The sequence below is a fragment of the Stenella coeruleoalba genome, assembly GCF_951394435.1.
Source record: "Stenella coeruleoalba genome assembly, chromosome: 11".
In the NCBI taxonomy this organism is placed as follows: Eukaryota; Metazoa; Chordata; class Mammalia; order Artiodactyla; family Delphinidae; genus Stenella; species Stenella coeruleoalba.
This window is the reverse complement of record NC_137157.1, coordinates 53,386,391-53,409,349: the sequence shown is the minus strand read 5'-3', so window position 1 is coordinate 53,409,349 and position 22,959 is coordinate 53,386,391. Positions and strand designations below refer to the sequence as shown.

The following is a 22,959-nucleotide window of genomic DNA, read 5'->3' as shown; positions in this document are numbered from 1 at the left end:
ATATAAATTGATATCATTTTGTATTACTAATTTTCACTCTAGCCATTGTTTATTACTTATGTGATTATCTAAATGATGTTTCATAATACTTGAATGTGATTCAAATATATAGGGTCTTTAATATTTCCTAACAGAAAACATATTTCATTATTAGTAAAGAGTGTTTTTATTTTTTCTTTCTTTTTCTTTTTCCAAGTAAGGGTGTTTTTATATTTCCCCCCACAGGTGTCAGAAAATTTTTTCACAAGCAAAATTTACTTGCTTTGGGACTTTATTCATAAACTAATAAGCTATTCTGCAAAACATTTTATTGATTAAAAGCAGTTTTCCTTCCTAAAGGAAAAACTCATTTCTAATTTCATGTTTACCCTTACATTGTTTAGGGTTTCAGGGTCATAGTCTTTTCCTTGGTTTTCAGATCACTAGTTCACAACCAAAATGATTTAGTCATGTAGGCCAACTTTTTTTTTTTGGCCAAGATACTTTGGCATACATGGGGGACCTGAGAATTTGATTATCTGCTTTCCCTAAGTTCTGAGATCAGGAGACTGCATCTATCTTATTTATTGCCACACGGATTGAATTATTTCAAATGACTTAATAAGAGAAACCTTGAACCATGTGAGAGGTTAGATGTCCAGTTTCTTTTCTTTTTTTCACGTACACAGTTTTCACGGACTAATAAGAACTGTTGTCCAGATTGCTTATGGATTCTTAGGTTTTGGACTAAAATCTGTTACCAGATTTATATATAGGCTTTTCTGATAAACTTCAGAATACTGAAGAAAGCCAATAATAACTTTTTCTTAGAATGAAGTTTGTTGTAAAAAAAAAAAAAGAAAAAAAGAGTTGGTTCCATATTATGCATTTTAAGATTCCAGAATTCAACTGTAACACTATTAGTTTTTTGTTTTTTTTTAATAAAGGACCACTGAAAATTAAAACATATAGTCCAGGTCATTATTTGTTGCTAAGGTATTTTCAGAAAAATTAGTTTTCTAAGGTCTCCACACAGACTTTTCCCTCCCTCCCTTGCTTTGTCACTGAAAATAAAAGAATTCATTTAGGGTAATTATATCTTTTCCACAGTAATTTCTACTTGTTTACTTGTAAGAGTTAAGACTCAGCAAGGGGTTAATAAAGAAGACCAGTGAAACTATTAGAAGTAGTTAGTAGAGAGAATTTTTTTAGGCTGTATACCTTTCAAGTTCATGATTCACTGTTTCTGAGAAAAGTAACCAAGTAGGGAAAGATGGTATTAGATATCTTTGTTCTACTTTCACATTGTAATTATAGGATAATCAAACATACTAATGGGCAGCACTTTGCTTATCTACTTTGTACCTCAAGATAATTTTATCTAAAACACCAGTTAAAGCTAAATGGCTACCTCTTCTCTGAGGGAAAATAAAACTAGTCTTTTATCTGACAGGTTAAAAAAGCCATGATTGCATGAAAATATAAATGTTGTGCACATCTTTTTAAAGAAATTCCTTAAAATTTTGAAATGCTTTGAATTTTGATTTTGTATTTTGAGGGTACCTCAAGTGTAGAATGATCATGCTTTTTGTTTTGTAAAGCACAAATATATTTTAGATACTCCATAACATATCATTAAATATTTTTCCCACAGAGAGAAACGAACACTAAAACAGGAAAATATGAAAGGATGGGAGGAGAAAACACATATGTCGCTAGAGAAAATAAAAACATAAGATTTATTTTTAAGTATTTTCAATGTATTTGAAGTAATTAAAATCTGCAGTATCAGAATATGTATTCTTTGTTTTATGAAATTATTTGTAGCATTAAGTTTAATTTCTATTAAATTTTTAAATTTTTCTTGTTTTAAATCAAGTCTATATATTTAGATACATTAGACACTAAATATACTCTGCCCTGTTAAAAATTAATATACTGTATACATTTCTTTTAGAAACAAATTTTTATTCATAACTTATTTTCCCGACTGTAATGAACATGATTATTTGTTAAAGTCTGTGGACCAGGCATGATACAGGAATCAGCTGTCATTTCAATAAGTTAATGCCATCACTTAAGTAGAAGTCAACATCATCTTAGTCAGTGAAGCATTGTAAATGGTCTGATGGGTATATCACTGAACAAATGATCAGATTGTGGAACCTCAGAACTGCCAGGGTTTTCTCTTTAAGTGCTTGCCCTTTGTTTAGTCTGCTGAGTAATAAGCCACACTTTTAATTAAAAAACGTTTTTTAGCTGATTAATACATTTAGCCTACACTTTATTCAGTAATAGTTTAAAATAGCTTAAATGTCCTTCAGGGCTTATAAAAAATTGTATAATACTTAACATAAAATAGGACAGCCTTTTCGATTCTTTGGTTAAAAAAAAGCATATACAGTAAAGAACTTAATGGAGTTCAGATTATGCATTCTACTATTCATATATTGTTTTTATAGGCCATCTGTATAGGACCGGAAAACATGCAGATAATGTATCCAGCTATATTTGACCAGTTATTGGCATTTGTAGAATTTTCCTGTAAACCTCCACAGTATGGACAGCTAGAAACAAAACACATTGCAAATGCAAAATATAATCAGGTAATTTGCTATAAATTATATTTACTCTGTAAGATTTCATGGCTTATAAATATAGTCAGTTCCACTTAAGATGGACTTTGATTATCCCAGAAAATTTTCATTCACAAATAAACTTTCATATGTATGTTAACAGTTTAAGCTGAAAAGAAACACTATTTGGAAGACCTTTTCTGTGTTCCTTTTGTGTGTTTGTTTGTTTATTACTTTCTTTTCCCAAGTGGTTCTCCAGAAAGTTTGGCCTTGCATGTTATTCTTTCTTCGAAGTTCCTTTCTTTGTGTCCTCATCCCGCTCTAAAATGGCTTCTAAATCCCTAAGCCTAATCTTATCTAAAATAGATATCTGCAATACAAAATGAAGAAATCTGTGTGTACTAAATAAGTCTACTACTGGTGTGAAATTTAGTTGGATTTTACATAAAAGATTTTTATAGCCATAGTTGGCAAATTTTAACTTTGTTTTGGCTTAGGGGAAAAGTAAATTTCTGAATGCATGCACATGCTGATTTTGTTCACTCAACATAAAAATTATAATTTTACATGGTCCGAAACGTAGTTTTAATGTGTATTAACTTTTCTCATTCTATTTGTCTTGCAACACAATGGAATCACAATAGATCCAACTATTTGCACCGGTGAGTTAAATTTCCTAAAATTGTCCTAACCTATTGGCAACAAATAAAGTACATCTTTCCCAGTTTTTGATAGAATGCTCTATGTGCTTTTTCTGATAGTTTTAATTTTTGTCTGGCTGAAAATTATTCTTTCATGAAGTACATATCTCTTTGAAAACTTTGCACGTAATATAATCTGGCCTAAAACCAAGGCCTAAACTTTAAGACAAAGAAGCTTTCGCTTTGAAAACAATATGATTTCATTTAATCTCATTTTTATTTTAACTCTGTGAAAATATTACTTTCTAGGCGGAATGGGTAGCCTTGAATTATGTACCATTTGCTGAAAGGTCTTTAGAAGTAGTTGTGGATTTATACCAAAAAACAGCCTGTCACAAAGCAGTGGTGAATGAGAAAGTACTCCAGAATATTATTAAGGTATTTTTTTTAATTTCCATACTTTCATTTAATAATGTCAGTATTATTGAAATTTCTCTTTAGGTAATAATATATTATCATATATTGAGATAAATGAAAAATATAATTTGGTATTATTTATAGTTACTCTTCTCCAACATTCATGGATATTATTTAGGAAGCCGTTTTTTTTTTTTAATTAATTTATTTATTTTTGGCTGTGTTGGGTCTTCCTTTCTGTGTGAGGGCTTTCTCTAGTTGTGGCGAGCAGGGGCCACTCTTCATCGCAGTGCACGGGCCTCTCACTATCGTGGCCTCTCTTGTTGTGGAGCACAGGCTCCAGACACGCAGGCTCAGTAGTTGTGGCTCACAGGCCCAGTTGCTCCGCGGCATGTGGGATCCTCCCAGACCAGGGCTCGAACCCGTGTCTCCTGCATTGGCAGGCGGATTCTCAACCACTGCACCACCAGGGAAGCCCAGGAAGCCGTTTTTTTAAAACGAGAAGGTTTTTTTAATGAAAAATATTTTAAAGTAAGAGTGCATTAGATTTTTTATGATTCTTAAATTTTGCCACATAAGACAATAAGCATCCTGTTTCTTAGGACAGGATGCTCTATGATTTTGGGGCAGATGAGCCTGAGAGTGTTTCTCATCTGTAAAAGAAGGGTAATACCAGTACAAATTTCATGTCTTAACCATTAAGAGATTCAATTGAGATATGGCATTTAATGATACTTGCCAAGTAGTCAGTGTTGAATAAAAAGTTAGGTTCCCCCTTCCCTCAATAGACAAGGAAATAACTGCCTAGGGGATCTTGGCAAGGATTAACAGAAGTAACATTTGAAGAAGGAGTACCAGCAAAAAGGGAGAAGGAGATGTAGATCAATTAAGCAATATAAAAGATCATGGTATATTTTTAAAGCAGTGTTGAGAAATCCCACTTAGGGAGGTGGCAGGGCCTGGAATAAGTCTGAAAAAGTGGCTATGGGTATTACAAGCCATCATAAGGCATCAGATTTTATTCTTTAACCATTGAAGGTTTGAACATGGAGGAGTGACATGAATCAGTTTGTATTTTTTAAGGAATTAAATAATCAGTTTTCTGTACTCCAGAACACTTCATTGATGCCACTTACTACATTGCATTGTGGTTAATTGGACAAGGCTCTTCCTTCCTCAGAAATTGTGAACTTCGTGACAGCAAGAACTGAATTTTCCAGTTCCGTATACATTTACTGAGTATATACTATGTGCCAATCTCTGTATTAGTTGCTTAAATATTTTAAAAAATAAATGTATAAATCAAATATATTTGCTGTGCTTAATATTCCCTTGACATTGGTAAAATATTAATCTAGTAGTAAACCATACTTTTCATTTATCTAATCTTGAGTTATAACATGTTAATTCAGAGTGGCCGGTGTATAATTTAGTATTCTTTTGTTTGCATATGACACAAATTCAGGCTCTGACTAGCTTTAACAATAAAGGGACAGGCTTAGTTGGAAAATTCAGAGATGGAGGGCTTTAGGATTGGTTGATCCAGTGGTTCAGTACTATCACCAAAAACCAAAATTTTTTTCCCTGTTCTGCTTTCCAGGGGGTTGACTGCATCCTAACTATGTTTCTTCTCATAGTTGTAGGCTAATAAAGGGATTATATGTCAGTAGCAGGTGTGTGTTTATCAGATTCTTCTTAAGTTACTAAAATCAAGTGAATCGGCTTTAGTCCCATGCTCAGTCTTGAATCAGTGATTATGGCCAGAGAAATGGAGTAGATTGATTGGCTTAATAAACTAATCATCTCCTTACCCTAATTTCCAACTGGATGTGGGGAGGGGAAAGAGATAAATAGATTCTGGGTAGGCTAATTATCTGTTAGTGGAGGCCCATTTCATGCTAATATGTAATGGTTCACATGTTCACTGTGTGAGTATTCAGTAATCATTTGTGTGGAGGATGATGAAATCAGGTTTTATGTTCACTCCATAACATTAAAATATGAAAACGTATCTCATCTACTCTTTATCTTTCTCAGACTAGAATTTTTATATAAAAGCTGAATTTTCAGTCTAATGCACATTATCAAACGGTATGCTGAAACTATTTATTGATGGTGCTCTGGGGTAACTCACTGTGATAGTTTCGTCAGTCTAGTCTTCTAGTTGTTGGATAGTACTATGACCAGAGAAATTCATTCTGAACCACTGAATTAGTTCTTTAATGATTAACAGCAACCTGTCTCAGAAGTTGACCAATTAAAAAGTAAGTCTCAATATTTTAGTCACTAGACGTAGTTCAGATGCTGTGCTGTGTTCTCAAGGGTTAATGATAAAATAAACCAAGTTCTTGAATTATCAACTTTTCTCAAATATTTGGAAAAGGAAAAAAATACATTAAAATGTTAGTGTAGAGTATAAAATTCAAAGAATTCTAAAGATAAAGTATAAGACTTCAAAGTAATGATACTCTAGGCCATGTTTACCTAACCATTAGTGAAAAAATATAAGCAGTATTGATCTCTCTTGGATGGGAGAAACCCCATCAGTCAAATTATTTTCTGCCAGGAGAACTATGGCAGAATGCTCTAATTTTATAACGTCAAGTTGGAGAAGCTGCAAAATTGTAAGTTTCTTACTCTTAACTTTTCAGAAAACATCTCTATTTTTTATGATGCGAAACCGAGGTTCAAAAAGGTTATTATTCAATCCTTATTCAGGGTCATTGTTTATAAAATGGACATAGGACTTAAAAATATATCTTTCTAGGGAATTCCCTGGTAGTCCAGTGGTTAGGACTCTGCGCTTTCAGTGCTGAGGGTGCGGGTTCTATCCCTGTTCGGGGAGCTAAGATCCCATATGCCTCGGGAAGTGGCCAAAAAAAAAAAAGTATATCTTTCTAGGCAGTATGATTTGAGGACCATGTCTGAGAATTGGTCTTTCTAGAAAATAACATCCTATTTAAAATGAAAATACCTATGTTATTATTTTTTGCTCTCAGCTATAGTTTTTTTTAAGTAATTAAAGCTGTGTGTGTTTGTTTTAATTAGTACTTATCTTAAACTGTCTTTATTTTCACAGACTCTTAGGGTTCCTCTCAGTTTGAAGTATTCCTGCCCTTCCGAAAGCACATGGAAACTAGCAGTATCTTCTCTCCTCAAAGTTCTTTCTATTGGGCTACCTGTTGCCCGGCAGCATGCTTCTTCTGGAAAATTTGACAGTATGTGGCCAGAACTAGCCAACACTTTTGAAGACTTTCTCTTTACTAAAAGGTCAGCTTATTCATTTTTACAGTTAAGACAGTCTTTCAAGAAGTACACATTATACCTGTAATTGCTCTAAAAACAGTATTTCTCATTATTCATTAACAAAGTAATTGACTCTTAAGATTGCTAGATCGTATACAAAGAAGAAGTGGATTAGGCATTTATCCACTGGGTACATTATCTGTGAGCAGTGGAGATTTTTGCTGTTTACAGTGTTTTGGTTGTAAGACAGGGGTCTATATATGAGGTCACATGAATGCATCATAATTAAGGAGCCATGGTTTTAACTCGATGAAGTTAAGAAGGTCCATTTTAAAAATCTGATGCCCATTTAGCATTACAAGAGAAAAACAACTTCGGAAAATGAGTTTTTTTAAGAATAAATAAGATCATTGGTAATAACGAACAGCTCTTTAAGATGTTTAAGTTTTGCAAAGAAGAATGTAATTTTCATTGTATACATTCCAACTGAGGGTGTGTCTTAAGGATGCTATTTTGACCCCTCACTGAATGAGAATAGGGTAATTAGAATACGGAATTTTTTGAATGAGGAGTCTGCTGCAGTCTCTCTAGAGCTGTACTATCTAATACAGCAGTCACTAGCTACAATTAACTTAAATTTTTAATTAACTAAGTCACATTAATAACTCAGTTCTTCATTCTCACTAGCCACGTTTCAACATTGCCATGTGTGGCTAGTGGTTGCTCTAGTGGGTACTGCAGATCATTGAACATTCCCATCATCACAGGAAATTCCGTTTGGCAGCACTAATCTCAAATGTGCCATTTTACTAAAGATGGACTTAACCAGTAATAGCTGTGATAGGTAGGTAGTCTTCAGTACTCCTACAATCTAATTTTCCTTTGTGCTATAGTGGTGAAGTTCTATGACAACAAAAGTTTTTCTATTTTTTTTATCCATTAATCTTTTTTTTTTTTTTTTTTTTTTTTTTTTGCGGTATGCGGGCCTGTCACTGTTGTGGCCTCTCCCGTTGCGGAGCACAGGCTCCGGATGCACAGGCTCAGTGGCCATGGCTCATAGGCCCAGCTGCTCTGCAGCATGTGGGATCTTCCCGGACCGGGGCACGAACCTGTGTCCCCTGCATCGGCAGGCAGACTCTGAACCACTGCGCCACCGGGGAAGCCCCATTAATCATTCTTTAAAACTATAGAAGGATGAATGTGTCATGCACTGCTATTTAATCATTAAAAATTGTTAGTTTGAAACCATTTAAATTATAAATTTCATATACTTGAAGAAAAACCTACATTGGCATATTGATAATGATCAGATGAGTCTACACAGAATGATTTAACTGAAGAGTTTCTATCTTTCTAATGTGGTTTAGTTATTAAGTAAAGAAAAGTTGTAGAGTGCAGAAGGTTAACTTACATTTTTCTCTGTAGAGGTTTATCTGATATTTCAGAATTGGAAGTAATGACATGTGATCGTAATTTCTGTTTCCATAACTGGTCAGACTTTGTTTTGCTTTCTTATATATTTCTCAACTCTAGAAATCTTATTAATACCAATGCAAGCATATTCTTTGTATTGAATATATGCAGGAAAATGATAGTGACTCACAAAGCATATCTAAGCAAATTCTGTTTTCATTTTTAAAATAACCCTGGGTATTTGAGTTCCTTTGTGGACCCTGTTGCCTATGTCACTACGTTAATTTGTATGAAGCAAACAGATTTAGAAATTTAAACTTTTCTTTTTCTTTCTCAATTATCTGTCTGTATATGCATGTTGCCCTATTAATAAGTTGAATGAGCTTAGATCAGTTTTTTTGAAATGAGTAAAACTTCTTTAAGAATTTCTTTTCCTATGACTGAGTCTTTCCACCGTCTTTCTTATTCTCAAGTTTCTTATTGAACATTCTTCATTTTCCAAGCTTTGTTCTTATTTTGTTAAATTCAGTTTCTTAAGTACTTTCTTTGTGTACAGGAAAGTAGGTAGAGAAACAAAGGCCTAATAATAGGTAATTAACATTTTATGTAATTTTTGTATTCATGCAGTTGTAGTATAATTTCATTACAGTATTTTGCCTGTTGGAGGCCCTACTTACATTAAAGGTTTGAGTATATTGAGTATGTTGAAAAATCACACAGTTTAAGAAACAGTTAACATAGAGGATAAGAGCATTGACTCAGGAGCCAGATTACCTGGATTCAAATCCCAACTGTACAACTTTGTAACTGTGATATTTTGTACAAGTTATTTATATTTCAGTGACTCATTTTCCTCATCTGCTAAATAGGAATAGTAATGCTACCTAACTCATAGGGTTATTGTGAGGATTAAATCATTTAAATGAATGCTTAGAATAGTTCCTGGAATGTAAGTGCTTCTATTAAAATGCTTGCTCCTACTATTATCCTCATAATCATTATTTCTTTCACTTAAGAGAAACTGACATTATCCATATCCTTTACCGTTAAACAGCTATATTTTAAACTAAAAACTTAACGACCAAAACTTTAAATAACTGGGACTAGGAAATTTACCCCTAAATTTGGGTTTTTTTTAAATGGCTAGAAAAAAAATAAAGGTACTAGATTCTGGTACTAAGTAACACAGAATCAGTGTTCTAAGTTGTGGTTATTCTAGTTACACATTTAAGCCTTCTACTACATGAAGTAATAGAAAGATACCCTGTATTGAGAGTCAGGAGACCTGTGGCCTACTCTTGACTCTGCCGCCTACTTTCTGTTCACCTTGAACTGGTCATTTCCTCTCAGTTGGCATCATTGTCCTTAATTGTAAGACTAAATTAACTGATTTGACTACTTGTAAAAGTCCACAATTATTTTATGTATTTTGACTTAATGTTTTAATCAGTGTTTTTAATTGAATAGTTTACATTGATAAAACCAATTTAGTTTTTATTTCATAGTCCAAAAATACCTTAAGGCTCAAAGTGAAAGCTTTTATTAGTTAGTTGATGATAAAAATGCAGTGCTCACTAAGAGAACTTAAAAACCATGCACACTTTCACAGTTTCATGAGAAGATTTTGCCTTTGTTTTTGTTTTCCAAATAATTGATTACTTTGGAAAATCACAAACAGTTAGATTTTAAATTTTATTTTATGGCACATATACACAATGTTCTATAATTGAAATCTATCAGTAGTAGTATTTGAACAGTAGGAAGAGTGTTTGGAATAGCATGACTTAGGTTTTTAGATAATATGAATATTTGAGTATCTTTTATATTGGAACATTTATAAGTTTTTTAACCTAATTACTGATACTCAAAGACTGTGTGAATAACCATACCTTTCTCTGTGATGTTTCCCAACTGTTTATGGTCTGCAAGCTGCTTTCATACAGTAACAGCAACAGTACAGTAACAAAGAAAACAAATAAAACCAGAATCAACTAGAAGAAACAAGAGGCTTTGGACATCACTGAGGACTATCATAAGTGAATGAATTGTTTAAATGAGTGAAAGAAAAACAATTAAAAATGAGCAACATAAGGACTGTAACCTGGTGGACACTTAAAGTCTGTTAGGAATTCATTCAGCCACCCTTTGAGTACCAAAACATGGTACTTGTCCTCTAGAAGACACGTGGGCTAGTGGGAATTGATACAATTAATAGTCTGTTGACCTTCAGTTAAAAATCACTAAGTACTACCCAAAAGAATTGAAATGAAACGTGTTCACACAAAAACTTGTACACTAATGTTTGTAGCAGCATTATAACAGCCAAAAAATGAAAACAATCCAAATGTTCAACTGATGAATGGATAAATTAAATGTGATATGTACATCCATACAGTGGAATATTCAGCCATAAAAAGGAATGAAATACTGATGCATGTTACAACATAGATGAATCTTGAAATTATTATGCTAAGTGAAAGAACCCAGACACAAAAGGCCATACATTATATGGTCTCATTTATGTGATATGTCCAGAATAGGCAAATCAGTAGAGATAGAAAATAGATTAATGGTTATCAGAGTTGGGAGGAGGGTAGAATGGGGAGTGACTACTAATGGATACAGAGTTTCTTTGGAGGTGATGAAAATGTTCTAGAAGTAAAAGAGGTGACCATTGCACAACTTTGTGAACATACTAAAAAGCTGAATTGTGCAATTTAAAAGGGTGAATTTTATGGTGTATGAATTATATCTCAAAAAATAATTTTAATGTACCATTCAGAGAGAACTGATGAAAAATACACATAATACTTTATCAGTTTGAAGCCTCTTTTCTTTCAAATAAAGATTCATGAAAAAAATTTTTTTTAATTACTAACTACTGTACTCCTCAAACTTAGAGACTATAGGGATCTTATATGGCCCATTTGTACCTGCAGTATTGACTATCTCCCTTTATAATTGATAGGTAAATTCTGTTAATCATCTGTGTTTTTAAAAGCTCGACCAATGTTTTTTGATATGCTCACAGTATCTAGAAAGGATACTAACTATAAATTAAAATAAATAAACATTAGTGTGAGTTCTGAGATCAGAAGAGTCAACCTGTGCACAATTGAATAAATTCTTGATTTTATTGATCACTAGGATTAGGAGGAGTTAACCTTTCAGCTTTGTATGCTACTCTCTTCCCTCATTATAAGATATTTTAAAACTACAGTTCAGGGGCTTCCCTGGTGGCTCAGTGGTTAAGAATCTGCCTGCCAATGCAGAGGACACGGGTTTGAGCCCTGGTCCAGGAAGATTCCACAGGCTGCGGAGCAACTAAGCCTGTGCGCCACAGCTACTGAGCCTGCGCTCTAGAGCCCGTGAGCCACAACTACTGAAGCTCGTGCACCTAGAGCCTGTGCTCCACAACAAGAGAAGCCACTGAAATGAGAAGCCCTCGCACTGCAATGAAGAGAAGCCCCACCCCCGCCACAACTAGAGAAAGCCCGCGTGCAGCAACAAAGACCCAGTGCAGCCAAAAATGAACAAATAAATAAATGAAATCTATTTAAAAAATTGGAAGTCTCAAAAAAAAAATAAGGTTCAGTGTTTCTGATATATGATCCCAATAATATTAATACTGTATGTTCCTGATAAGCTTTTTTTTATTAGTACAATAGTTAGCCAGTTGGTATTTGTCTTTGTGTGTGTGTGTATTTTAATACCTGTGGTTAGATAAACCAAATAATAGCAAATAGAGCAAAAATAGCTCTAGATACAAAACTCTATACTGTACCTCTAAATCTAAATATGATAATACTGTTTTCACATTTATAACTTTTATAAAAGAAAAGAACTTAGGCTCAAATATCATATAAATCTAGGTTCAAATTGTGGCCTTGTCATTTATTTACGATGTGTTCTTGGTCATATTACTAAGCCATTCGAACCTTCAGTTTCCTCTTCTGTCAATTACATGATAATACATGTGGTTACTGTGGAACATAGGAGATAATGTAAATAAAGCTCATAATACAGTGGCTGGCTTTCTAATTTTTGCTGTCATTATTATTGTTATAATCATTACCATCCTATTCTCAGCTGTTTTTAAGTGCTTAATATTTCATTGTTTCATAAGTTTAATAGAACTATACTGCTCATTCTTATTCAGAGCCACAGGGTCTAGAATTAGCTTTGGTTCCCTCGGAACTGTTGATTTATTCTGATCTTGTTGGAACACTGTTCTGTTTTAGAAAGTCTGAATCAGTCCACTTCTTTCCAGATGTTCTCTTTTACTGTAAAGATATTTAGTATATTGTATTTATTACAAATTAATGCGCAGTGGGCTGTTGCTGAATGAATAATTCAGCATCTTGACCAAGGCTCTTTTAACTTTCTCTGAAATTACTGGCAATATAAATGAATTCAGTTTTTGTCACAGTGGTAATTTTTGCTGTAACTCCAGATGATAGTATCTTTACTTTTCTTTGTTTTTCATTCATAGTATTAAAAGAAGTTTTGTTCTACAGGTTTTATTTAGTTCAAGATTGTACTAATTATTTTTGTAGCTAGAATTTCATGTTTGTAATTAGCTTAGTCATTTATACTAATTAATTAAAAATACTGTTCTTTTAAATAACTGATAATGTTCTAACTTGGGTGAGAAAACATATTTTTTTGATACTTGAATTCTGTTTATTTTCTGTTTGTATTTTAAGGAGATATTTTACCTTTAAAAATCAAGTCTTTTATTTATTTTTCTTTTAGCATACCTCCAGATAACCTCTCTATTCAAGAATTTCAAAGAAATGAAAGTATTGATGTTGAGGTGAGGAAGCTATTTAAAAGATTTTCCTGTGACCATTTATGAAAACCAAATAGTAGAAATGTTGAAACTGTAAAATTGCTAAAAAAAAAAAAAAAAGTAAAGTGATAGGTTGAACTTGAACCTAAAAGCATTAAAACACAAAGGTTAAAGTTTAATTTTTAAAGCACTGACATTTAAAAAATTAATTTCTTATATTTGTTAGCTTTGTGCTGTGTGCGTGTTGTCCAGATACTTAGCTGTGTCCATTTAATAATTTTAAAAAACAGTTGGTTTAGTAAAATAAATCCATCAGTCAGTGAGCATGTATTTGAGAGCATACTTTATAGTTTGACAAATCAGATATTTGTATTTAAATTAATAAGTTGCTCAGATTTTTTATTTTTAACCAGATGTAGAAGTAAATAATGAATGTTTTTTTAAAGAATATATTTTGCTGATTATAACTGGAATTTAAAGAAGTAGTTTTTGGTTATGGATTTTTTTTGTTCGGGGGGGTTATTTTTTCCCTTTAAGTGGGATAAGGGAACTTTTAAATAAAGCAAATCAAATAAATTACATAGAAAGCATAGGCATCCTATCGATATATAGATGCAAAATATTGCCTTTTGTCCCATTGCTATGTTAACTCTTGAAAACTCTCCTCAAACTTTTCTTCTTTCTCTTCAAAAGGCAAAATCACACATTGTATGTTAGAAATAAACTATTTAACAAAAATGAATATAACTTCTTAATGGCGCATTTTTATGGTTCTAAAAGGAGATTTAAATCATGTTCTTAACCCTGTTTTAGATACTTTATTCTAACATGGATACATTTCATATGCTGATTTTTTTCTCCAGAGCTCTCTTTGCATTTATCATGTTGCAGATCAAAATTTATTGAAGTTTTTGTATAGTAAACAGTTTATAGTATTGACTATTTCGTAATAAAGTTATTTACTAAGACAGATGAGGGAAACAGACTTATTATCCTGCATATTAACATTAAAATGGTTGTATACTTCTATTAAGAAAGATTCTTTAACTGATTTTCTTTTAAAATAAAATTTAAATTTTACTCTAGAAATTATCATTTGAGTTAGTCTCTTTCAAGAAAAAAAAATACCTTTGAATTTGCATCTTTTGTTTTAGGTAGTTCAGCTTATCAGCACTGAGATACTACCTTATGCCAATTTTATTCCTAAGGAATTTGTTGGTCAGATAATGACTATGCTTAATAAGGGATCAATACATTCTCAGTCATCTTCATTTACAGGTATGTTATTTCAATATTTATTTTTTTTAATGTTAATAAGTATTGAAGCACTTTTGAAGAAGCTGACTTCTACTAGAAATGTTTACTCCTACAATTGTGGTAAATGTAAACAGGAGAATGGTTAAGAATGTGATATAGAATATTAAGCTTTATGAGGGGAAAACGTGGTAAATATTCTGTGATGAATTAAATTGCAAAGCACTTATGGAATCCACCTAAATCATTGCAGGCTGACATAAATCACCAGTTTTGTGAAGTCATGGATTATTGGGAGGTAATGAATGTGTATTCTGCCACTTAGTAGTTGGTTAAGTGTGTTTTTTTTTTGTTTTTTTTTTTTTTTTGCGGTATGCGGGCCTCTCACTGCTGTGGCCTCTCCTGTTGCGGAGCACAGGCTCCAGACGCGCTGGCCCAGCAGCCATGGCTCTCGTGACCAGCCGCTCCGCGGCATGTGGGATCTTCCCAGACCGCGACACGAATCCGTGTCCCCTGCATCTGCAGGCGGACTCTCAACCACTGCGCCACCAGGGAAGCCCCCTAAGTGTCAGTTTTGTCATCTGTAAAATAAAGATATTAATACCAACCTCTCAGGACTATAATTGCAGAGCTAGTTCATTAAAAAAAAAAAATCCTTAACATTTGTTAGAACTAAGATTTAGTGAATGACCACAATGTGCAGGGTTATGCTAGAATATTAATCTCATCCCTCACAACATTTCTGTGAGGATAGGTTCTACTGTATTACAGAGGGGAAATGGGTTTAGAAAGGTTGAAAATAATTGCCCACAGTCTTAAGCCTGGAGACCAAAGTTCATCCTTAAAAAGAACCACATGCTTCTTTTGATGTACCATATTGGGAGATGAGATGCAAGTTGGTTTTTGCTATTATTTCTTTTTTTTAAACCTATGCTCAAGTGTTAAATGTAATCGTGGCACCATAATGTGATTTTTTTGGTGAGATAATTAAAAAGTTCTAAATTTGTGCCATTCATATCCTTTGTCCCCAGAATTTACTGGAGCTGTGACTAAATTCTACTGAACTGTGGTAAACACTTTAAAGAGCATTTCTATGTACAGTTTGACCACTAGATACTGCTTACTTCACAAACTGGTTCTTTTTCCTAGCCCAGACAGTTTTTAAAATTAATCTGGTAAAGTACAGGTTTGAAAACATTAGCACCTCAGAGAAAAAATTTTGAAGTCCATTTATCTTAATTTAGTCAGCTTTTTATTAAGAATATTTAAAAATTATAGATAAATTTTTTATAAAATACATTTTAAGAACCATGTTTATAATTATATGTAAATATTCTAAGCTAAATAAGGATTACCAAGTTACCATGTATACTTTTCTAGCAGTTTTCTGATGATACCTCTTGCCATTTATAATATTAAATGTACCAAGATAAAGAAGGTACATGTATGTTCTTCCAGTGACTTGACCATTGGACACAAATTTCTCAGCTTTAACTTGGACTTTTCTTTAAACATATACATACAGAGTCTTTCCTGCTAATAAACAAGACCAAGCTATAAACACAGAGGTTCCAGTGATTATTTTTGGTCCCCTGCTCTTAAGTATGATTTGACAGCCACAGCTCACAGGCGTTTGAGGAAATCTTCCAACACAAAAGAGAAAGACCAAAACAAATGAAGAGAGGGTGAAAGAAACTGGTAGGAAAGAGATAAAATGCAGAGCCATAGAAAACATTTATTTAAAAAAATATATAATTAGGATGCTTAAGGAGATAAAAGATTTTACATTCATGAAACAAGAAGAATGATATTAAAATGGAACAATCAGAACACGAAAGAGCTCAAAGAAGCTAAAAATATGATAGCTGAAATATGTTCAATGGAGGGTTGGAAGAAAACATTAAGAAAATATAATCCAGAAGTAGAGCAAAGACAAACAAGTGGACAGTATGAGAAGAAAGAAATAAAATGGATCCGAGGGATCTAACATCTGACAATAGGTCTTCCAGAAAGAGAGAATAGAGAAAAGCTAGGAGAGGAAATTATCAAAGAAACAAACTGAAGATACAATTCTGCAGATTAAAAGTGGTCTCTCAGTACCCAGAATAGTGAAAGAAAAAAGACTCACAATAAGACATGTCATCATGAAATACCAGAATAATAGAAATAAAGAGAAGATGCTAAAAGATTTCAAAAAGAAAAGAAAAAAGTTCAAACACAAAAGAGTTGTATCAAAAGGACATTGCAATTCTCAGCAACACTGGATGCTCAGAGACATTGAGGCTATGGTTTCATAGTCATAAATGGAAACGATTTTTAACATGGCGTTTTATACCTAGGCCCACTGTTGGCCAAGTGAGGAGTGTAGAATGGTAATTCTCAAATGTCAGTGTGCATTATCCTCACCTGGAGTGAAGTCGTTGCTGGACTGTAACCCCAGAGTTTCTGATTCAGTAGGTCTGGGGTGAGGCATGAGAATTTGCATTTCTAACAAGTTCTCTGGTGGTGCTGATGCTGCTAGGAACCACACTTTGAGTACCACAGTAAAATGACACTTTCAGAAATGTAAGGTCTCAAAATTTTTACTTCCCATTCACTTTCTCAGGTACTACAGAGTATGCCTTGTGAAAACAAAGGAGTAAATCAAAAAAAGGGAAAGCATGAGGTCTAGAAAGTAAGATATAACACAAGAGAGGAAAAAAACAACTCGCAGGGTGAGGCCAAAGACTAGTTCCAGGATATAACTGGACAGTATGTCCAGAGAGCAACTAGTCCAGACTGGAGCAGAGGTCAGGGTCCAGGGAAGATGTTGCCAAGAGAAAAAAAGAAACAGACAGACAAACGGATTATTCCAAGTTTGACCATGTAGAAGATTGTTGAGAGGTACTCTAGTGCTGTAGAAGTGTATAAAAAGACCAAGACAAGACAAATGTTGAAGTGATGAGAGTGGATAGTCTTGCCTTGTTTTTTGACCTTGCAAGGAGGAAAACTGTTTCTCTGTGTGTGTGTGTGTGTGTGTGTGTGTGTGTGTGTGTGTGTGTGTGTGTATGGTATAAGTTTTTCATAGATGCTCTTTATCAGTTAAGGAATTTCCTTCCATTCCTAGTTTGCTAAGAATCGTGTCATTAAGGTGTATTTATTTAACCTTGTATTAACCATCAAACATTGTTAATTCTACAGAAGCAGAGATTGATATTCGTTTGAGAGAAGAATTTTCTAAAATGTGTTTTGAAACACTGCTCCAGTTTTCCTTCAGCAATAAAGTCACAACACCTCAAGAAGGCTACATCTCACGGATGGCACTCTCAGTGCTTCTAAAGAGGTCTCAAGATGTACTACATCGTTATATAGAGGATGAAAGATTAAGTGGTAAATGCCCTCTTCCAAGGTATATGTATATATGTATTTTTTTAATTAAAGAAGGAAATACACTGTCATAGTTATTAATACTTTTAAAAAGCTCTGGAAATCAAGTGTTTTCATAAGTGATCTGAACTTAACCTGAGGCTGTTTATAATTTTATTTATCCCATACAGTGTAAATATTCATAAGTTTTGCTGCAGATATATTACTGTGTTTTATTATGGGGTGCTTTTTCATACTGCTTATGGAGGTTAAGTAATATATGGTATATATACCAAATTACTTATTTTAATTCGAAAAAAATTGAATTCTAAAATATATCTTCTCAAGGATTTCTGGGTAAGGACTTGTGGATCTGTATGAACACATGATCGTGAATCTCTCTAGAGAGAAAATAATAGATAAATCATACTTTATGAACTTCCTAATTTGTTTTACAGTTATTTCTAGGTTTCTCTGTAAGTCATCTAGCCATATCTTAGATCTTCTTTTCATCTAATTTGCTTAATTAAGCCCTTGTACCTAAACTGATTTGCTTCTCATGTAGTCATGCCATGCCAGTTGAAGGGGATCTAGGTCTTTCTGCTAAGCCAAGGCTAATCAAAGTTGGGGTATATATCAGAATTCATCAAAAAATGCAATCATAAATTGCAGTTATGTTGCCAATCTATTTTTTTTTTTGCGGTACGCGGGCCTCTCACTGTTGTGGCCTCTCCCGTTGCGGAGCACAGGCTCCAGATGCGTAGGCTCAGCGGCCATGGCTCTCGGGCCCAGCCGCTGCGCGGCATGTGGGATCTTTCCGGACCGGGGCACGACCCCGTGTCCCCTGCATCGGCAGGTGGACTCTCAACCACCGTGCCACCAGGGAAGCCCCTCCAATCTATTTTTTAATGTGTAAGTTAGAGGTTAAGGCAAAGCAAATGAAGCAAACAGAAAATAATATTGGAAGACAAAGTTATCACTAAGTCTTTGTTTACATTCTTATTTACTTAGAATAAATCTCCAGAGTTGGGATTGACCTGTCAAAAGATACAGACATTTTAAAAGGTTTTGATATATATTAAAAATTGCCTGTTAGAGACTTCTATCAGTTTATTTTCTCCCAGGAGTATATGACTGTCTTTTCCCTCAATTTTTAGCAGTTTAAAATTATTTGCCACTTTATCACTTATTTTTTCTTTTTAAAAATTTGATGAATGAAGAAATATCCACTTTTTTTTAAATTTTTCTTTTCTTTTTTTAATTACCAATGCTTATTTGCCATTTGTATTTCTACTTCTAGCATCCACTGTATTTTGAATTTGTAGAACATAAATTATACCTCCTAGTGGATTTTATACAAAAACATTCCAAAGACATGTTAATAATTTGGTTATTGTCATGATTGAAAATTGATTTATGAAAATTGACCTCTGAAGCATACTTGGAAAAGCAGTAATGGAGTTGCCTTGATTGGAATATTTTTATTGGAGTATAAGATATTATTCGATTTCAGAAAGCAGCTTTCCTTCATTTTTTGTGTTTTAAGTGTTTATTGCTTTAAATTGAGTCTTATTTATAGTTGTTATATTGTATCATCCTGTGTTTGATGTAGTATTATTGCATTATTTTCTAAAAAGCTACACTGCAACACAATAAAATATTTGTATACTTAACAAAGGGAGGCTTGAAATAGTACCCTGTCATAGTATTAGGAAAATCTTATCTGTTGAGTGATAACACAGATTCATACCAGGAGTAGGGTGTGGGGGAGGACTATAGAGCAGAAGAGATATATTTCTGCAAGGATAAAGAAAGAAATCAAACTGCTCTTGTTGGTCCTTTACTCCAAGTTTATTCTTCATTGCTAATGTCTCCAAACAGTGTCACCTTGGGGTTGATTTTGAGCATATTTCTTATTTGTTGTTTTAGAAAGTTAAATAAGTAATATTGTGATTTTAAAGATACTTTTCACAGCATGATAAAATATGTGAAGGGGGTAATAGTGATCTTTATTTCCCTTTAAGCTTTGGCAAATCTCTTTTAGTACTAATAAGTTAAAAAAAAAAAAAGAAAAACTGCTGTAGAAGTTTTAAAAGCACATCTTGTACAGTGTTTTAATTTGAAGTAGTTCTATGAAATACCTTACTAATAAATTTAGATTTGCATGAGTAGATTGCCTCCCCCATTTTAATGTTGATAACTTAGAATAACTATAAATCTTAATTGCACACTGAAGTACATGTTAATGAAATGATTTTCTTTTATAAGAATTTAAAACTAATATTAACTTTGCATTGTTTTGTGTTTAATGTTTTCCAGAGTATGTCTATTTGTATAACTTAGTACAAAACACACATGGCATATCTTGAAATCTTGATGGAAATAATTTCCCATCTTTTTTTTAGGCAACAAGTAACAGAAATCATATTTGTCTTAAAAGCAGTCAGTACTCTCATTGATTCACTTAAGAAAACTCAGCCTGAGAATGGTAAGTGCTTGGAAACTCAGTTATTCTAAATTTATAACATTTATGTTCTATTTGTGTTGTATTTTTATACTACTATTAAGTTAACTGAGTTTTAGGAGCATAACAGCTATAAGACATTTTTCTCCAGACCTTATGACAACAAAGCAGCAAGTCCATTAGGATATCAATTAAGTAAAATTACTTTGTAATGTTTTCTTTATTTTAAGCAAATTTTCCTGACTTTTTTCCCCCCAGCTTTGAGATGTGGTTGACATACAACCGTGTATAAGTTGAAGGTATACAACTTGTTGATTTGATACCTTTTTATATTGCAATATGTTTACCATGGAAGTGTTAGCTAACACCTCCATCATGTCACACAATTACCATTCCTTGTCTGTGCTGAGAACATTTTAAGATCTACTCTCTTAGCAACTTGCAAGTATATAACACAGTATTATTAACTGTAATCACCATGCTGTATACTAAATCCCTGGAATTTATTCATCTTATACCTGGAAGTTTGTACCCTTTGACCAACATCTACCCATTTCCCTGACCCTCCCAGAATTGGCAACCACCATTCTACCCTCTGTTTCTAGGAGTTCAGCTTTTTTAGATTCCACATATAAGCAATATCATAATATAGTATTTGTCTTTCTCTATGTGACATTTCACTTAACATAATGCCCTCAGGTCTATCCCATTGTCTCAAAAGGCAGGATTTTCCTCTTTCTCACGGGTGAATAATATTTTGTTGTGTGTGTGTGTATATGTGTGTTTACAAATACATATAAATATACATATACACATGTAGCACATCATTATCCATTCATCCATTAATGGACACTTAGGTTGTTTCTATGTCTTGGCTATTGTGAGTAATGCTACAATGAACATTGGGAGTGCGGTTATCTCTTTGAGATCCTGTTTCCTTTTTCTTTGGACATATGCCTAGAAGTGGAGTTGCTGGATCATATGGTAGTTCTATTTTTAATTTTTTGAGGAAACGCTATACAGTTTTTCATGGTGGTTGTACTAAATTACATTCCCATGCACAGGGCACAAGGCTTCCCTTTTCTCCACATCCTTGCTAACACTTAATGTTTCTTCTTTTTTTGATGGCACCATTCAAACAGGTTTGAAGTGATACCTCCTTGTGGTTTATTATTATTTTATTTATCGAGTACGATTGGTTTATAACATTATATGTTTCATGTGTACAACATTATATTTTTACTTGTGTATATACTACACTACTGTGCTCACCACCAAAAGTTTAGTTTTTATCCATCACCATACAGGTGTCCCCCTTTATCCATTTCACCCTCCCCCATCTCCCTTCCCTTCTGGTAACCACTACTCTGTTCTCTGTATTTATGTGTTTGTTTTTATTTGGTTTGGTTTGTTTATTATTTTTTTTAAAAAATATTCCACATATGGGTGAAATCATACAGTATTTGTCTTTCTCCATCTGACTTATTTTGCTTAGCATAATACCCTCAAGTTCCATCATGCTGTTGCAAATGGCAAGATTTCCTTCTTTTTTATGGCTGAGTAGTAGTATCCCATTGTATATATATGTATATATGTGTGTGTGTGTGTGTGTATAGAGCATTGTCTTTAGCCATTAATCCATTGATGTTTCCATTTCTTGGCTATTGTAAATAATGCTATGATGACCATGGGATGCATGTATCTTTTCAGATTAGGATTTTCATATTCTTCAGATAAATGCCCAGAAGTGTAATTGCTGGATCATATGGTAGTTCTAGTCTTAATTTTTTGAGGAACCTCCATACTGTTTTCCATAGTGGCTACACAAATTTACATTTTCACTGACATTGTATAAGTATTCCCTTTCCCCCCCACATTCTAACATTTGTTATTTTCTTGCCTTTTCAATAGTAGTCATTCTAATGGGCATGAGGTTATATTTCATTGTGGTTTTGATTTGCATCTCCGTAATGATTAGTCATGTTGAGAATCTTTTCATGTGCCTATGGCCATCTGTATGTCTTTTTTTTTTTTAATAAATTTATTTATTTTATTTATTTATTTTTTGGCTGCATTGGGTCTTCGTTGCTGCACGCAGGCTTTCTCTAGTTGGGTTGAGCGGGGGCTGCTCTTCGTTGAGGTGCACAGGCTTCCACTGTGATGGCTTCTCTTGTTGCGGAGCACAGGCTCTCGGTACGCGGGCTTCAGTAGTTGCAGCACGCAGGCTCAGTAGTTGTGGCACACGTGCTTAGTTGCTGCAGCCTGTGGAATCTTCCCAGACCAGGGCTCGAACCCGTGTCCCCTGCATTGGCAGGTGGATTCTTAACCACTGTGCCACCAGGGAAGCCCCATCTATATGTCTTTTTTGGAAAAATGTCTATTCAGATCCTCTGCCCATTTTTTAATAGAGTTGTTTGTTTTTTTGTTGTTGAGTTGTATAAGTTCTTTATGTATTTTGGATATTAACCCCTTATCAGATATAATGATTTGCAAATATCTTCTTCCATTTGGTAGGTAATCTTTTCATTTTGTTGACAGTTTCCTTTACTGTGCAGAAGTTTTTTAGTTTGATACACTCTCATTTATTTATTTTTGCTTTTCTTACCCTTGCCTGGGGAGATATATCCAGAAAGATATTTCTAAGACCAGTGTGAATGAGTGTACTGCCTATGTTTTTGTCTAGGATTTTTATGGTTTCAGGTCTTACATTCAAGTCTTTAATCCATTTTGAGTTGATTTTTGTGTCTGGTGTAAGATAAGTAATATAGTGGTCTAGTTTTATTCTTTTGCGTCTGGCTGTCCAGTTCTCCCAACGCCTCTTATTGAAGACAC

At 33.6% G+C, this 22,959-nt stretch overlaps 1 protein-coding gene across 8 annotated transcripts in view; it reads left to right on the top strand.

Annotated features, from left to right (window-relative positions):
* MON2 (MON2 homolog, regulator of endosome-to-Golgi trafficking) overlaps positions 1 to 22,959 on the top strand; it is a 121,675-nt gene that overhangs the window by 85,561 nt on the left and 13,155 nt on the right. For 3 of the 8 annotated variants that reach the window (XM_079937219.1, XM_079937217.1, XM_079937220.1), the window contains 8 exons: positions 2,442 to 2,585; positions 3,200 to 3,217; positions 3,506 to 3,634; positions 6,693 to 6,883; positions 13,028 to 13,088; positions 14,219 to 14,342; positions 17,499 to 17,706; positions 20,069 to 20,151. In XM_079937219.1, the coding sequence (XP_079793345.1) occupies positions 2,442 to 2,585; positions 3,200 to 3,217; positions 3,506 to 3,634; positions 6,693 to 6,883; positions 13,028 to 13,088; positions 14,219 to 14,342; positions 17,499 to 17,706; positions 20,069 to 20,151 (958 nt within the window). Of the gene's footprint in view, positions 1 to 2,441; positions 2,586 to 3,199; positions 3,218 to 3,505; positions 3,635 to 6,692; positions 6,884 to 7,546; positions 7,676 to 13,027; positions 13,089 to 14,218; positions 16,200 to 17,498; positions 17,707 to 20,068; positions 20,152 to 22,959 lie in introns of those variants that run through there. The other 5 variants (XM_079937221.1, XR_013830545.1, XM_079937218.1 and 2 more) reach the window with 5 other exon arrangements.